Genomic DNA, 18,579 nt, shown 5'->3' with positions numbered 1-18,579 from the left:
AGAACAAGTTCATTTTAACCAATCATATTCGAGATCTATGAGCATGACAACCCAGCATGCATCACGTCAAGTCAGACTCAGACAGATCTGCATCAAGTCGAACGCGCCTACTGTTTCTTCCTCCTCTTATTTTTGACTTCTCACTGATTGGCTGAAAGAGTGAGCTGCTGACGCTCCAGAGCGTTGATTGGTCCCCCCTCCCCCCTCTCTGTCTGTGTCTCGGGGGCGTGTCGGAGCCCGCGGACGGGCAGCAGCAGGTTCCTGATAAAAATGGCTGAAAAATAAAAAGAAGAATAAGTGAAAAAAGGAACGAGGAAGGACTCCGACCGGTCTCTGGGACTGGTTCTACCGGGTTCTACCGTGTGGGACTTATCGATGAACTGTACCAGGTGAGACACGGACGGACATGAAACTGCGCCACAGCTGCTTGAGATATTTTAATGCGTCGATGACCAATAAGTCGATTTTCTGATAATTTCGTTGATTTTTTTAACCATTCTGTGACAGAAAATAAAATGTGAGCTCTAATATGGTCTGTTCACCAGTAACCAACTGTGCCTATAAGTTCCATAAAAGATGTTACATATAATATAATATAATATGATGTAATATAATTATGACAGTGGAGATGACTTAACTGGTTTCAAATGTATGAATGAATCATCAGAGGTTTTGTTGATCAACTCACCAGTTCATGGTCCAACTGCAGCTCTTCATGTTTTACACTAAATCTATGAAATAATCAGATTACAGCCAACTGACACACAGTCCTGTTAATAGAGTACTCACCTTAATTAAAGAAATACTGTAATTAAAGTCGTTTGACAGCCAGGTGTGTGTTTGTGCTGCAGATCAACTTTAGTTATGGTTCATGTTCACATCAGTTTAATTCATTTTTTTGAATCCATCCAGTCAGGAGCCGGTCAGTTCACGAGGAAGTTATGACTCAGATCATGATGTTACAGGTTAAACGTGAGGACAGGTAATAAAGCAGAGTCACTGACAACTGTCAGCCAATCAGGAGGCAGAACCAGGACTGTAATTAAAGATGCATAAGTCTCATTTAAAACCTGAACATGTTCATCAGATCTGTTATCAGAGACCAGGACAGAGGATCCAGATGTGCCCTCTGTGTTAACCTGGTCCACACTAGGGTTTAATATTTTTCCCGAAAATTAGATGAATCAGATCCCGGGAAAAGACGACCCATTTCCCGGGAATCCCGGGAAACAGCTGTTTTTTGTTGTTGTTGTTTTTGCCCAAGTAATGTATCGATATCATTCAAATATGCGTTCCCAGCATGTTTTATATTATTTGTAACATTATTAGGGCAAGAAACACAGTTTATGTCCATATCAACAAAGTTTGCAATGATCAATTCTGCTGCGTGATCAAGTGAGCTGCGTGCGTGACAGCCTATCTGCCGCAGCATAACTGAAATGCCAGGTGGATTGTACTTGTCTTCTGAAAATCTAGGCAACCCTTATAAAACCACAGCTGTGGAGTAAAAGGCCTTCAAGATGGGTGCTGATACTTTGGACTTCCTCAGCTGACGTAGAAAGTACAGTCTTTGCCTTGATTTCTTCAGTGTGTGCTGGGTGTTCACAGTCCATATTAGATCGTCAGTAACGTTAAGGTATACTCCCAGGTATTTCTAACTTGGTCTAAATGACTTAACATAAACATAACATTATCGTATATTTGCCTCGTTGTTCTTCTTGGACGCGGCTAAGTATACAGCGCTGTTTAGAATCCATTTGGCCCACTTTAGATGATGTTCGGGTGTTTTCCTCTTTATCGGTAATGTTGAATCTAACCATGGTGGCCGCTATCTTGCCATTCTGTTGACAAAAAGCAGCTACCGTATTGGTGTAGAACGATCACGTGACCAACCGTGCCACCACTCGCGACCAAGATCTTATTACGCTCTGAAGAAACTAGTTCTGCATAAAACATAGACGCATCGGCAATCGACTGGAATTTCTGCGACAAACTTTTTTTGGGTAGCTTCATGACTCGTTATGTTTTATGAACTAAAGATTGTGTAGATGCCAGACTGTGGAGCGGGATGAAACGATAACAGGGTTCACCTTACGGCCTAACAAAGCTGGCTGCAGACATCATTAGGAGGTTGGTAGCCTACTGCTGCAAATGACATTTGCTGCCGCTAGGGTGCGTGGATTTCTAGGCTATAGCCTACTGCTGCACTGAATTCAACGTTAACGTAAGACAACAATAGAAGCGCACGTGTAACAAAAAATAAATATATATTTCCCGTTTCCCATCATAACCTTTCCCGGGAATCGGGGAATAGTCTTGATCAGATTTCCCGGGAATCCCGTTTCCCGGGATTAAACCCTAGTCCGCACTGTGTCTCCCAGTGCACGTCCTCAGACTGGACAGGAAAGAAGTTGTTGGACGTTAGTAGAGGACATGTCTCAGAGTGTTAATGATTGAACAGTTTGTTTCCTCATCAAACTGACACAAGACATGAACCCGGTTTGTCTGTGCTCAGGGTCCTCCACTTCCTGAACCCTAGTCTGGGGGGTCCGTCTCCCATAATGCCTGTGGACATGGCCATGAGGATCTGCCTGGCCAGCTCTCCTCCTCTGCGCTCTTTCCTCAGCTATGACAACAGCTGTTTGTCGCCAGCCTCTCTGCAACCGCGTCTGTCCTCCGGATGCTTCAGTGGCACCTTTCCTGGCGACACTGAAGTCACCATGGCAACCTTGACCACAACGTCAGCGGCTACAGATGCCATCATCAGCCAGGCAAGGCCGAAGAAGAAGAAGAAGACAGTGGCGTTTGCAGACTCTCAAGGTTTGTCGCTCACCGCCGTCCATGTCTTCAACGACGATGAGGACGACCCGCTGAGCGTGCTGCAGTTCCACCTGACCAAGATAGGAGGTGCTGCGACAGAACTCAATCTTGGAGACGTCAAAGGTGACTGACCTGAAGAACAGCTGATTTATGAATGAATTAATGTTGAACGGAAGGGAGTGTTTGATAATCTGTGTTTGCAGTCTTTGAACCCAAGGAAATTAGGGTCTCTAGGATCGACCTTCCTAGTTTGTCTCATAGATGATAATCTGAACGTTTAAATGTGTTAAAGAGAAAATATGTCAACAGGAAGTTTAGTTTCTGGCATTTTATAGAGTTGTGGAGAAAATAATCCATATGTTTACGCAGCTCTTTAACACGACAGTTTCAGTAGAAGAAGAGAAAATGATAGAAGCATTTAGGATTAGCCAGATACACTGAAGTCAGGTTAGAAACAGAATAATTCTCATCATCCTGAAATGACCTCTGATTAACTGATAACTATCGCTGGCATTCACTGAGATGGAGTTTTTATGAGAATGTTTTCAGTCAGTTCTCTCAGACATTCTTTGTCTTATTAATCAAACTATTTTAATCTGTGTAAATGTTTTAAAATTCCTTCCAGACCCAGCAGACTGTGGTTCTGGCCTGGTTCTAGACTTCACCCAGCCAGCTGCAGACTATCTGGACCTCAGGAATCGTCTGAAAGCCCAGCAGGTCTGTCTGGAGACCTGTTCAGTCCAGGATCGCCTCCTGTCTGGTACTGTCCAGGTGAGAAACATCTGCTTCGAGAAGTCCGTCTCAGTCCGGATCACATTCGACTCGTGGAAATCGTTCCAGGACGTCGAGTGTCAGTACCTGAACAACGTGTATGGATGTCCTGACACAGACACCTTTTCCTTCTCCATCTCAGTACCAGACGTCCTGGGGCCCAACTCGGTCCAGTTCTGTATTCAGTACCGGACCAAGGACCGGACGTTCTGGGACAACAACCTTGGGAACAACTACCGGCTGGTTCTGATGGGTCCAAACTCCAAGAACTCTGCGGGGCTGGAGATCCAGAGAGATCACGGTGGAGAGAAGAGAGAGGACATGGAGTTTGATCCCTTTGGAAGTCCCAGGACATCGGCAGGGATCTTCCCTGAGTGGCAGAGCTGGGGTTGTGTGGAGACCAGCGCCCCCTACTGGTGAGACACCGTGGGACGTTTTAGAGATGCACTCACTGTGATTTTATTCTCCACATGTAGAGATCCACATGCGCTTCACATGAGCACTGATCACCTTCTCAGGATGAGATCCAGGCGTAGATGCACTGCTTTCACTAGAGTCACTTTAACTGAAACTAAAGACACGTGATAAAGACTGAATGCTAAAGTCTGAACCTGAAACACCTGAGTTTAACCCTTATCCCAAATAACCCTGTAATGTAGACACCTTCACTACTGGACTTTTTAAGGGCTTGAATCTGGGTCCAAATCCAACAAACAGAGGAATCCAATTAATTTATTTCTCTGAGACGGACAAAAGAGCCACACGACAATCAGCAACCCACAGAGCTTTGACAAGAATCCATAAGATACAAAAGTTTTTCCTTAAACCTCTCAGAGATTTATGATGAGCCTTACTCCTGTTGCACTGTCCCAGGCTTCATTATAGTTTGTAAAACAAGACTTTAGAAAAGTCCACTTGACATCTGTAGGAGTTCTTTGTAAAAGGATTCATTTTAACATTTAGAGGAACCAAGTGCTTCATGACAGCGTCAACAGAAACCTTGGGGAACATCGGGGACCAAGTCCTTCCGAGAACTCACCTTCATCAGGACGGTCGATTCAGGGTTGAGGTCGAGGACTCAAGGCTTTTTTTCACATGTTTGGGATTTACTTTATTTAATTTAATGTATTTTCAAATGCAAACATACCTTCTTCTCTTTCATCACCATGACAACTGATCCTTTACTTCTCAACAGAAACTCCTCGGGTTCAGAGTCAGTGAAGATCATTGGTAGTCTTAGATCCTGCAGCTATGTCTGGTGGGCACAAGTTTATAAAGAGAGACCAATGAAACAGTGTTTGTGTTCAGCAACACTTCACCAAAACACAGTCTGGGTCCACTCTTTAAGAATGAATCTAGGCGACTAGACCTTCCCACACAGATTCATAATTCACCAATGACTGAACAAACATTTCATGTCAACTCTCAGGCCCAATCTAAAGGGTGGTAGCTTTAAGCTAGCTAGCTAAAGCGAAGTCCAGACCTGCAACTAATCTCTAATCCCTTCAAGTTTTTTTGCTGAAAAAGTATCCTCCAGGAATTTATTCACTGATGAACCTAACTTCAGATTATACACAGTCAGTAACTGACATGGACCACAACAGGGTCCTAGAACCAGCCCTACACTCACTGGAATTTTAAATTACATTTTAATAAATGTCTCTGTGGTGAGTGACAGTGTGAGGAGCCACTAGCGCTAAAGTTTCAGAAGCTGATTTCTGTCTGACTATGCACTAAACGATAGATTTGTGGTGTTGTTCCCACTAGACTCTGTCTCTGACCGTCTGATGGTCATGGATGAGCTCTTTGATCCAGCATGACTTGATAAATGTGTCCTGACTGGTTGGTCGAGTCTTGGTCTGAAGGCTCCTCTAGAACTGTCTCTTCTCTAGAACAAGCTCTGTTCACTTTTAGATGTTAAGGAGAATGATTATTTGAGCTGAGGGTTGTCTGTTAGCAGTAGATCTGCTGCTGTGACTAAACAAATAGTTTCACTGAATTTATCTTTGTTTTTATTCCTGCTAGCCTAAAACTGTTCGAAGCCATAGTTGTCATAATGATGGACAGAAGTTTATCCTGTTTTCTCTTAGGAAGCCTTCATCATGCTTTTACCAGCTCAACGTCCTCAGTGCTCTTACCCTGATTATAGCTGTTGTCAGTGTGTTACTGTGTGTGTTGTTGGTATGAAGCATGTGACAGGAAGTGAAATGTAAAGTGTTTAAGGTGTTGAAATGTTCACCCCGAAGGCTCCTAAAGGCCTCGTGCTGTGTTCATGTCACATGAAATAATTGGAAGGTGAACCATAATCCAGCAATTTCCAGCAGTGTGTTGAGGGGCCTTTTTTGGCAAACTCCATGTTTAAAGTGTTTGGAGAGCTGTCTGATTTTAATAGAAGTCTTTTCCTGTGTTGGTTCTGGGTGGGAAACCTGAACACAGCATGTCACCTCAGCTGGCCTGTGCTAAAGTGGCTAGCTAGCAGTGTGCTTGCATTAGCAATGGTGCAATCTAACAATGGTGTGGAGATGTAAAGTGGAAGCAGGAAGTGACTGATTGTTCCTTTTGTGTGAATCCTTTCAGAATAAAAGTCTATCATTTGTAAAGTTTGCTCTCCTTCATTTATTTATTAAAAACTTTATCACCAGAAAATTGAATGCCTTGATCAAAGTTATGGAAACTGAAGTATTCCATTGTGTTTGAATTAGTGCTAATTATTTTGCATTTAATACAGTCAAATGTCATGTAAAGACCTTCTATTTAGGAATACATGTGGGTAAACCACATGTATTCCTAAATAGAAGCAACACAGCTGAATGCAGAAGAAGAATGAAAGCAGAGATGAGATGGAAGCTGACAGACTGATTAACATTCTTGTTTCTGAGGCTCAGTTCTCAGATTAACGTCCACACGACTGAACATGAAGAGAGAGGACCTACATCCACATGAAGTACAGTAGTTACCATGTTGAAGTTCAGAAGAACTTAAAAGCAGTTTTAACGAGTCAAGACTCAAATTAAATCAAGCCTCATTGACGTTGCATATTCTCTCAGTAACACATGTTAAAATGTAAATATTAAAACTTCTTCACCTCAGGAGAGTCTGTGATCTGTAAACAGACCAGTTACTGATGTTCGACTCTGAAGGAACTAGTTAGTGAAGTCAGTACTAAGTTTTCTAGACTCTCTGGACAGACGACGTATTAGGAACATATCTAAAATCAATCTGTCCATTCGTAGTAAACCAGCTGTAGTTCAAAAGTCTCTTTGTAAAACCAGCTGTGATTTAAAACACCTAGCTGCTGTTTCCTGTTTCCACCATGTTTTCACATGCGATTATCAGAAACCAGATGATTGAACTCCTGCTGCCCAGCCGGCTCCTGCCTGACAGATTATAGTTATATAAGAGCTGAATCTCTTGATGTGAATTGAGATTAGGACGCAACTGTCCCTCCATCTCATGTCAGTCTCTCTGCTCACCTAGCATTACTGTTAGCACAGTTAGCTTCATCTCCACAATGTTTAGACACATTTCTATTAACACTGAACTAATGGAGGGTTAGGAGTTCACCTAGTAAGAGGTCTAATGGACACTCTCCAAAGGAGTTATTATCTGCTGCAGCATGTCTTTTAACAAGGACACATACATGACAGCATATCCCTCCTGTCCCTTCACTGGCTCCCAGTACGTTTTAGGATTTATTTTAAGCTTTCAGTGTTTCAGTGTTTATAATTCACTAAAAGGTCTGGCTCCTACGTATCTCTGTGATCTCCTACAACAGTGCGTCCCATTAAGGTCACTCAGGTCTGCTGACCACTGTCTTCTGGTTGTCTCTACAACAAGGCTGCAGCACAGGGGAGGTCGTCCTCTCTCAGCTGCAGCCCCCAAACTCTGGAACTGGCAGGCAGAGACGCTGGCTGTTTAGAAATCCCTTCTCAAAAACTATTTGGCCTTTGATTCAGTTTAAGAGCTGCTCTTTTTGATTGTGTTTTAACCCAGTATTTTTTATTTCTTTTTACCTCTTCCTCGTCTCTGTTTTTGTGTGGACTGTATGTTTCATGCAGTATACTGTCACATGCCTTGACTGCTCTGTCCACCACTTCGGTCAACATCCGTGGCTTATGAATACATTGACCTTAAAATCTAGACTCTAAGACCAAGAACTTCCTGATCATGTTAAACTCTTTATTAACATCTCTGTTCTGTTGAACATCAGATCAGAGACTAAACAGACTGAAACTTTACTCCGCCCCCTCATCGTTTCTTCCTCCTCCTCATCAGACTGTTCTTCATCATAAACAGGAAGTAATGAATCAGTCTTATATAAAGCTGGATAGTCCACTGCTGTTATATAACTGACAGCTTCTATTGAACTGAATCAAACAGACACGAAGTTCGACTAAGCCGGTTCTGAGTGTCTTCAGCGCCTCCTGCTGGCCAACAGACATAACATCATCAGGAACAGCTCAGACTGAGTGGCCCTGATCAGTGTAGCTGCTGCGATAATCCGTGGTCTCCAGGTGAGTTTAGACAAAACCAGAAACATGTCAGAACTGAATGCAGTCACTCAACTCAGGAGTACCATAAAGAACGAGCTTTCAGCAGATACTTCAGACTTACTGAAAATAATAATAAACTGTGTGATTAATACATTTATGTCATACAGCTACTGTAAACTAATCCTGTATAGTTTACAACAACCACAGAGTCTGACGCATCTGTCCACTGCATGATCAACATCAGTAACTTAAGAAAGGTGAAACCACAAAAATGTTTTTATGAGGCTTCTCTAGAAAATGAAACTCTAGAGGAGGTCTGAAGATCTTCTCAGTCCGTCTGAAACCCCAGAGTCACCTGGTGAAAGGTCAGCTCTGATGAAAGCCATCCACACCGCCACACTGGTCAACCAGACCTACCAGAGATACCTGATCTATCTGTACCAGATTTACGAGATCTATCTGTACCTTATCACTCTGATCAACCTGATCTACCAACACCTGGTGGAGGTTCAGGCTGGTCTACAGGTGCTCCTTGTTAGGAGGTATTCATCAGAAGATAAGGAGGGGCTGAGAGTAGAGATGACTTGGTTGTCATAGGTCAGAGAAGACCCATGAATGTCTAACAAGACAATTTTTAATTTTCTACATGTTTGAGAAGCCACTGTTTCTGAAGACCAAAATATTTACGGCTGTTGAATGAGTTTGTGAGTGGCTGGTTAGTTTCTGGCCAGGGTTCTTCCTGTGATGATTTAAAGTGACCCATTTAGATTAAAAGAAGAGGAACTGGTTGAGTTCTACTACTGCTTCCTCCACATGAATCCTGATCACCTCCACCAATAAAACTCTTCTTATCTGGTTTCTGAGGTCATACAGGGTCATCTCCTGCAAGTTCAACTAGTGAGGTCAAAGGTCACCTTGTAAATGACTGTGTGGGGGGGGGGGCGTCTATATTAAGACGATGACGGAGTGGAAGCGTCCCATCATCTCCTGTCCACTACAGAAGGACACACAGAGCAGAGAAGACATGGAGCTGCAGAGGTGAGAGTCGTATTCGGTTGTCTCTGACTAATCCAGGAGTTATTCAGCTTTATCATTCATCAGTTCTTTGCAAACCTTATATCAGAGGTTTAACGTCTGGTTGTAGGTTATATCTGGATTCAAGAATTCCTGTAGACCTGATTCCAGATCATAGCTGACAAGTGTTATTAATTCAGGATGTTTCTTTTCTCATGTCAGATCTGAGCTGATCAGCTGGGTTGATGTAGAGGAGGAGAAGATGATGATGATGGTAAGACTGATTCAGACTTAATATCCCTACTCTTTGTGTTCAGTTTAAAACATGAGGCCACTTGTTGTCCATTTAATTAGGAACACCCAGCAGAGTCCGTCTGGAGGATTAATCTCAGATGTGACCAGGTGTTCCTAATAAACACGACCTGTAGTTGTTCATGTTCGTTGGCTGGATCAGGGTAAACATACATGTTGTTTTCTGTTCACTAATGAATGGAACATTCTTTAAATATCAGCTTTTATTTTAACTTCAACTTCACCCTGACCTCTGACCTCTTAACTCTGACCTATGACTATGGGTAATAAAGAGACAAAGTTAATGGCTCACCTGTCGCTGTCATGGCAACAGTCAAACCCATTCATTCACAGTGGATTCATGTTTCTGTGAACATGTTTTAGTGGAGGTCAGTTACAGATGTGTTGACTCTCACTGATGTTCTTCTACTGGAGCAGAATCTGAATAAACACGTCAGTTACATGTTTACATGTATGACATCCATGTACAAGCAGTGTCTGTGTTTGTTTACTGTTTGCTGCCAGTGATCACATGACACCACTGACCTCTGAACCCGCCCCTCTAGAAGGTGATCCAACTCGCAAAGCCATAAACTGAGGCTGCTAATAAAGTCTTATAAGGAGGAGAAGGGGTCATAGGTCAGGAAGTGGGGTCCGGTGCCAGGAGGTGGGGTCTATTGTTATTTTTGTCATGGTTATTAGAGACACGGTGTCTCTCGGGCCTGAAATGAGGATGAACTGATGATAAACGTAGTTGTAGACATAAAAACGACTGAAGAGCTGTTTGTCTGTCTTCAGCAGGTAGAGGACGAGGACTACGAGACGTCTGTCTCTCAGGAGAAACAGGACACTCAGGACAGAAACAGTGTCTCTGAATGTGCAGTCAGCCTCAAGGTCAGAGAACAAGAACCGTCCTTATTATATATTATATATTAGTATCAGAATCAGAAATACTTCATTAATCCCTGGGGTTAAATTGGGTTTGTCACAGCTACTCCAATAAACCACAGTATAAAAATACAAAAACAGAATTATACATAAAAAAGGAAAAATAAGACCTATAAGACAATATACACAATAAAAAATAAGATCACTATAATATATGCACTGTATTTACTTCACACTGAGAGATGAATTGTAAAGTCTGATGGCCACAGGAAGGAACGATTTACTGTAGTTTCTGTGGAGCACCTTGGTTGAATAAGTCTCAGCGTCCTCAGCATCAGACTCATAGAAGATTAAGATAAGGTTTTATTTGTCTTGTGCACAGTTATACATAGTACAATGCACAGTGAAATGTATTTTTGTACCTGCAGCCATTACTAAAAAAGTAATACAGTAAACCAGTAATAACTGCACATAGCACACAAGGTAAACAATATAAGTATAGATGTAAAACTGAGAAAAATGAAATAAAATAAAATGTACGTCCTCTGCATCGTCCTGCAGATGTTGAAGGACCTTCTCATGAATGTCAACAAAGACCCCACGGATAGACCACCAGCTCCATTGAGTTGTAGATGGTTCTGCTCACGCCATAAAACATGTTATATTATTCTGTAATTATTACAGTGGTGCTGACGGTGGTGGTAGTAACAGTGTGAATGTGGTTCCGGCTCCTCTGTCTTTCTGTCCTGGTCCAGACGGACAAATCAGGACGTCTCCTTCTAGAGACTCCGGCAGACCTGCAGAACCTCCTGCTACTGAGGAAGACCAAGAGACAACAGAGAGCTGCCATCAAGATGCCTGCAGCGCCCCCTGCTGTCCAGAGAGTGGTGAGACATCCTGGTGTCCGTCCAGTAACAAGACTCATAGACACAACTAGAGGAGTTTTAAATTCTGTTAAATTCATGATGTTAAAGAACAGGACTTTATTTGTCTCTCAGCCTTATTATGTGGATGAAGACGATTTCTTTCAAGCCTGCGACCAGAACCAGTTGCTGCTGACTGACAGATACCTGTCGACAGGTGGAGACGTCAATGCCTGCGACGCAGTGAGTCAAGACTAAAAGGAATAAAATCACTAGGACGTGCACTACAAGAATACATACAGTAAACAACAGCTACAAATTTGAAGATGAAATATTAACAGTGACTGTTGTTCAACTGTTCAACACAACATGTTTGAGTCTTTGAGGAGAAACCTTCAGGTCAGTAGGAAATCCAACAAACTTTATCTTCAGGAATCTTCACAATCGACTGACTGTTTCACCAATCAATGACTGCTTTAGTTGATGACTGTTTAACAAACGAGAAATTTGTCTTAATGTTTGTTGTCGTTCAATGAAAATGATCTGATCGCCGTCTGAAATCAGATGTGTTTGGGTTAGTTTGAGAGAACAGGTCTCCACAGATCCAGCTCTAAGGGAAACACAGAGGTCATCAGTATACTGCTGGAGGCCGGAGCCGACGTCCACCGTCGAGACAAGGTACACTTCACCATGTCTGTCCCTCAGACCCGTCTCAGTCTCAGTGTTCCAGTTTTTTCCAATTGCTTAAACACAATTTTGCAAACTAGGCTGGTTTTATCAAAATACTAACACAATTCACCAAACCACACAACCAAACTGCAAAATACCTCATATATCCTGCAAAATGAAGCACTGCAACCAAAATCAAACTTTTGCACCAGATGGCACACACTTCATTCGTATTACAGATTTTTGTCTAACCAACTACACACTGTTTGGCATGATGAAAAGCACTCTCATCTTTATATGCTTTGCCATAATACTAACATAGTTCAAACTGTAGAGAAAGGTGCCATTTCGAATTGCAAAATGTGTGTAAAGCAGAAAATGTGTTTAAAGTTTGGGAGATTTGAGATGAGGTTTTGCTCCCTGTGTGTCAGTTTAAATATTTGTGCTGTCCATGTCATTTTAGTGTGTTAGCAACTGGAAAAAAAACTGTAATGCTCCTGTTCTGTCCAGCTGGGGTCCACATGTGTCCACTCTGCCTGTCGTGGAGGACACCTATCTGTCCTCAAACTGCTGTTGACCCACGGAGTTGATATCACTGCAACAGACAAGGTAATAACAGATGAGGTAATAACAGATGAGGTAATAACAGACTAGGTAATAACACCTACAATACTACAGACAGTAAAAAACCTCGCGATCAGTGTAACCCATGTCTCCTGTCATTTCTCCTGTCGTTTCTTCTGTTGTGTCTCCTGATGTGTCACCTGTCCTGTCCTGTCTCCTGGCGTGTCTCCTGTCCTGTCTCCTGTCCTGTCTCCTGTCCTGTGTACTTTACTATCTCCTGTATTGTCTCCTATTCTGTCTCCTGTATTGTCACCTGTCCTATCTCCTGTCCTGTCTCCTGTACTGTGTACTGTACTATCTCCTGTCCTGCCTCCTGACGTGTGTTCTGTCTTGTCTTCTGTCTTGTCTCCTGTCTTGTGTACTGTACTTTCTCCTGACGAGTCGATGTGGTGTAACTGTGTAAACGTGTCTCATGTTGATGTTATGTGTCAGCTGGACAGTACTCCTCTTCATGTCTCTGTGAGGACCGGACACCTGGACTGTGTTGAATACCTGATTCACTGTGGAGCGGAGCTGAACACCCAGGACAAGGTGAGTCTCAACACACATGTGGACATCCAGATTAGCTACATGTCTGTAGATCACATGTGTCATGTTCTGTCCCATCACGTTATAATCATGTTCAGATCATCAATTTATTTCCTCATTAAAATATTTAAAAAGCCACAACATCTTTGTTTACAAGCATAATACTGCAGGTCTGTCTGTAAATGTAGTCCTGTCTGTAGTTGTGGTTGTAGTCAGTCTGAAATCTGAAAGCCTTGATCGAAGTAACATTTTGCTTATAATAGTGAATACCATATCAGTAAGGTTTAAACATATTCTCAGACTGAAGGGAAATGGACACAGCCACCTGACTTCTAGTTGACCTGAAAGCGCCAACCAGACCATACTGTTCTTTTTAAAAAATGTACGAGAGAAAAGAAGCAAACATAACTATGACGTGAAGTGATGGACACAGTTCAATTCAATTCAATTCAATTTTATTTATATAGCGTCAATAACAATACAAATCGTCTCAAGACGCTTTACAAAAACCCGTCCTGAAACCTCCAGAGCAGCCTGAAGGCGACGGTGGCAGGAAAAACTCCCTTTTAACAGGAAGAAACCTCGAGCAGAACCCAGCTCATATGGAGGGACCCATCTGCCTAAGGCCAGCCGGGTACAGACAGAAGAAAGAGAGAAGAGAACAGCAAGATAAACATACATCTGTCATAGAAACACATATCTGACTAAAGCGTACATGTGGAATCTTATGATACAAACTGATGATGTTACATGACAGTTTGAAAATGTAAGAGGAATCATAGGCAGGTTGGAGAATTGTTCATTCAGGTAGGAGTGGATAACTGCAGGATTCCATGAAGACTAGGCAGGCTGATGAGACCACGACAACAGATGTAGTATAGAGCTCCACAGGAAACACACCACTCCAGGCCAGAGATACTCACAAGAAGAGGGGGGAAGGGGGGGAAGGGGGGGGGGAAGGGGGGTGGGACACACACAGCAGTAAACATTCTACATAGTAATAGCACAGAATTGTATGACTAGTAGTATATAGGAAATTAGAGGGCAAGAGCTCTGTGCCAGAGAAAAGAAAGTGGAGGATGCGAGAGAGGAGAGAGAAGAAAGAAGGAGGACATGTGTTTGGTGCATCGTCCCCCAGCAGCCTAGGCCTATAGCAGCATAACTAAGGGATGGTTTAGTCCAGCCCTAACTATAAGCCTGATCAAAAAGGAAAGTCTTAAGCCTGACCTTAAAAATAGAGAGAGTGTCTGCCTCCCGAACCCAAACTGGGAGCTGGTTCCATAGGAGAGGAGCCTGATAGCTGAAAGCTCTACCTCCCATTCTACTTTTTGAAATTCTAGGAACCACAAGTAGGCCTGCACTTTCAGACCGAAGTGATCTGCTGGGATGATATGGTACAATAAGGTCTTTAAGATACGATGGAGCTAGGCCTTTAAGGGCCTTGTATGTAAGGAGGAGGATTTTAAATTCTATTCTAGACTTTAAAGGGAGCCAGTGAAGAGAAGCTAAAACTGGAGTAATATGATCTCTCTTGCTAATTCCTGTCAATGCTCTTGCTGCGGCATTTTGAATCAACTGGAGGCTTTTTAAAGAGCTATTTGGACAGCCAGACAGTAATGAATTACAATAATCCAGTCTGGATGACACAAATGCATGAACTAGTTTTTCAGCATCACTCTGAGACAGGATGTTCCTAATTTTGACGATATTACGCAGGTGAAAGAAGGCAGTCCTGGTCACTTGCTTTATGTGACATTTAAAGGACATATCCTCATCAAATATAACACCAAGGTTTTTTACAGTAGTACTGGAGGCCAAGGTAATGCCATCCAAAGACACCATGTGATTAGATAATGAATCTCTGAGATGCTTAGGACCGAATACAATAACTTCTGTTTTGTCTGAGTTTAAGAGTAGGAAATTACAGGTCATCCAAGCCTTTATGTCTTTAAGGCATGCTTGGAGTTTAACCAACTGATTAGTTTCATCTGGTTTCATAGATAAATATAGCTGGGTGTCGTCTGCATAGCAATGAAAGTTTATGCCATGTTTTCTAATAATCTTGCCTAATGGCAACATGTATAACGTGAAGAGTATTGGTCCTAGCACAGAACCCTGAGGAACTCCATAACTTACTTTTGTATAAGTAGAGGAATCATTATTGACATGAACAAACTGGAATCTGTCAGATAGATAGGATTCAAACCAGTCTAATGCAGTTCCTTTAATCTTGACCTCACTTTCAAGTCTCTGTAGTAAAATATTATGATCAATAGTGTCAAATGCAGCACTAAGATCTAGCAGAACAAGTATAGAGACAAGTCCACTGTCTGAAGCCATGAGGAGATCATTGGTAACTTTAACCAAAGCTGTTTCTGTACTATGATGAACTCTAAAACTTGACTGAAACTCTTCAAACAGACCATTCCTGTTTAAGTGGTCACACAACTGATTAGCAACAACTTTTTCTAGAATTTTGGAAATAAAGGGAAGGTTGGAGATTGGTCTATAGTTGGCTAAAACATCTGGATCTAAAGTGGCTTTCTTAAGTAAGGGCTTAATTACAGCAATCTTAAAAGACTGAGGCACATATCCTGTTAATAAAGATAAATTTATCTGGTTCAATATGGAGGTGTTAATTAATGGAAAAACTTCTTTGAGCAATTTAGTTGGGATTGGATCTAGAAGACAGGTTGATGGTTTAGATGCTGTAATTGTTGAAGAGAGCTCAAGAAGATCTACTGGAGAGAAGGATTCCAGATATTGATAAGGTCTTACAAAAGTTTCTAATGTCGCTGTACTTGCATCTTTAACAGCTGTTGGAAGGATGCCTTGAATATTTTCTCTAATACCGACAATTTTATTAGTAAAGAAGCTCATGAAGTCATTACTACTGAGGGCTAAAGGAATAGATGGCTCAACAGAGCTGTGGCTCTTTGTCAGCCTGGCTACAGTGCTGAAAAGAAATCTGGGGTTGTTCTTGTTTTCTTCTATTAATGATGAATAATATGCTGTTCTAATACTACTGAGAGCTTTTTTATAAGTTGTTAAACTATCTTTCCAGGCTATGCGAGCTTCTTCAGAATTAGTGGAATGCCAAATTCTTTCTAGCTTTCGGACTGCCTGTTTTAAACAGCGCAACTGTGAATTATACCATGGAGCTAGCCTCCTCCTATTCATGACCTCCTTTTTCAGAGGAGCAACTAAGTTTAGAGTTGAACTAAGCGATGCTGCAGTGCCATCGACAAAATAATCTATTAGTGCAGGGGTTAAATTGTGGTTGCTGTCGTCCACAACATTGGTACATGGCACTGAGGTAAATAAAGAAGGAATTAATTCTTTATATCTAGTTACAGCATTGTCAGACAAACATCTACTGTAATGAAATGTCTTTTCAGTTCCTGTGTAATCCATTATTGCAAATTCAAAGGTTATGAGGAAATGATCAGACAAAAGAGGGTTATGAGTAAATACTGTTAAACCTTCAGTTTCTATGCCATATGTTAGGACAAGATCTAAGGTGTGATTAAAACTGTGAGTTGATCCGTTTACATTCTGAGAAAAGCCAATTGAATCTAATAATGATGTAAATGAGGAGCTAAGGCTGTCACTGACAACATCAACATGGATGTTAAAGTCACCTACTATAATGACTTGATCTGTTCTAAGAACTAAATCACATAAAAACTCAGAGAATTCAGCTAAAAACTCAGAATAAGGAGCAGGTGGGCGATACACCACAACAAAAAGAATTGGTTTTTGTATTTTCTGTTATTGTCAGGAAGAAGGGTAAACCTGGTACGGGAAGACACAGGTATTTGTTCCAAGCCCCATTTGTTAATGAAGCACCAAACTATATAAAAACTGATGCGTGACACCATGAAGTCAGCCTGAACTTGCATGGCTCCCAGAATGAAACTTGGGTTTGTATCTTTTTGAGAATAAACTCTGCCTGCATCATATTTTGTCTTTCTCCAGTGATTCTTTTTGACTTTGAAGATACTCCAGATACCAAGAGCCTAGATAGCATGTAAAGAGGTACAGGCTACTTTCTGGCCCTGCCCTGTGGCTCACATTTGTTTTCGACAAGTTGTAGTTTTACTCAGTCTGTAGTTGTAGTCTGTCTGTAGTTATAGTCCTCTCTACAGCTGAAGGTCTGATGTGTTTCAGGAAGGAGACACTCCACTACACGATGCTGTTCGTCTCAACAGGTTTAAAATGATTCAACTGCTGTTGCTGCACGGAGCCGACACACACACCAGCAACCAGGTAACGCAGACATACACTAGCAACCAGGTAACACATGTTCACACACACTCCTTGTTGCCCCTCTAGTGCCCCTGTTGTTAATTTCATTAACACCAAAGCTGAAACAGATTAACGACCCCCTCTGCTACTGAACTGACCAGATCAATGTCACACAAGTTCCATTGACTTGATGCTAAAGTGATTAAAATCTCTTCTTTTCATTTGTTTGAGCAGTGCACATTAAAGGCACCTGACATGTCCGTAGACTGATCCAGTGATATGTCTTTGTACTCAGAATGGACAATATCCTCTAGATGTGGTGAAGGACTGGCAGAACGACATAAAGACTCTCCTTACTGAGCAGAGCAACAGGAAGTGATGTCACCGATGTTGTGTTTAAATGTCCATTGACTAGAGAACATCACAGTCAAGTATCTGATTGTCCACACTACATTACCCATGAGCCTCAGCTCAGGTGAACATTTGATCAAATTTTGATCTTATCGTCAAATACTGCTCCCTCTACTATAACTACTATAACTCACATCAACGTACTACTAGTCACAATGTAGAGATACTACCCAGTAAACATGAAGTATTACTACTGCTAGTATCACACAGTCATATTACTACTGCTACCAGGACTAGACAAGAGATACAAACACTATTCTACTAGTTAAAACAAACCAGTACTACTTGCACTGCTACTAACTGCCAAATGGGCACTAATAATAAAATACTATAAATAAAATAAAGGTGTTTGAGCACCCTATGAATGGTGCTCTATTTCCATTATCAGTCAGAGGCTCCAGTCTCCAGTTAAAACTGTATTGTAAATAGATGGCAGATTAAACCTCAGTCCACCTCCTCTGGTTTTTCCAGTCTGACATAGATGGCTTCCTTTACTCCTCTTTCAAACCATCGGTCTTCTCTGGCTAAGATCTGGACGTTGTTATCGTCAAAGGATTGTCCTTTGTCCTTCAGGTGTAGGTGGACAGCTGAATCGTTTCCTGATGAGCTGGCTCTCCTTTGCTGGTACATACGTTTATGGATGGGTTGTTTGGTTTCCCCAATGTATAAATCTGTACACTCCTCACTGCACTGAACAGCGTACACCGCATTACTCTGTTTCTGCCTGGGTGTTTTGTCTTTATGGTGGACCAGTTTTTGCCTAAGTGTATTCCCTGGTTTGAAATAAACTGGAATGCTGTGTTTCCTGAAAATTCTCCTGAGTTTGTTGTTCTCCTCCTCACTGTCCTTTTTGGGGTATCTTTTTGAGCCTTTGACAAAGTCCCAGTTGGGATATCCACATGTCTTGAGTGTTCGTTTGATCTGTTTTTGCTCCTTCTCCTTGCCATCCAGTCTTGTGG

The 18,579-nt window shown here is 41.9% G+C and overlaps 2 protein-coding genes across 2 annotated transcripts; both read left to right on the top strand.

The window, feature by feature from the left end:
- The first annotated feature begins 118 nt into the window (after window positions 1-118).
- Window positions 119-6,191, top strand: LOC311504544 (protein phosphatase 1 regulatory subunit 3C-B-like). The gene is made up of 3 exons (XM_084567716.1): window positions 119-389; window positions 2,516-2,943; window positions 3,446-6,191. Exons 1-3 carry the CDS (start codon window positions 376-378, stop codon window positions 4,009-4,011), a joined length of 1,008 nt encoding a protein of 335 aa, XP_084423842.1. The 5' UTR covers window positions 119-375; the 3' UTR covers window positions 4,012-6,191.
- Window positions 6,192-9,042: 2,851 nt separating this feature from the next.
- Window positions 9,043-17,979, top strand: LOC311504391 (uncharacterized protein; the record flags this gene model as incomplete). Its single annotated transcript, XM_084567429.1, has 9 exons — window positions 9,043-9,122; window positions 9,321-9,372; window positions 10,188-10,283; window positions 11,033-11,383; window positions 11,720-11,818; window positions 12,320-12,418; window positions 12,866-12,964; window positions 17,132-17,230; window positions 17,505-17,979. The coding sequence occupies 9 exons, from the start codon at window positions 9,043-9,045 to the stop codon at window positions 17,586-17,588; spliced, it is 1,059 nt and encodes a 352-aa protein (XP_084423555.1). The 3' UTR covers window positions 17,589-17,979.
- Between the last annotated feature and the right edge of the window lie 600 nt (window positions 17,980-18,579).

This window comes from Chelon labrosus, assembly GCF_963514085.1.
Source record: "Chelon labrosus genome assembly, chromosome: 19".
Taxonomy (NCBI): Eukaryota; Metazoa; Chordata; class Actinopteri; order Mugiliformes; family Mugilidae; genus Chelon; species Chelon labrosus.
This window is presented reverse-complemented; position numbering and strand designations above follow the sequence as displayed.

Coding starts and splice junctions, on each gene's coding strand:
- LOC311504544 (XM_084567716.1), top strand. Junction 2,944..3,445: donor CAATCTTGGAGACGTCAAAG/GTGACTGACCTG, acceptor AATTCCTTCCAG/ACCCAGCAGACTGTGGTTCT.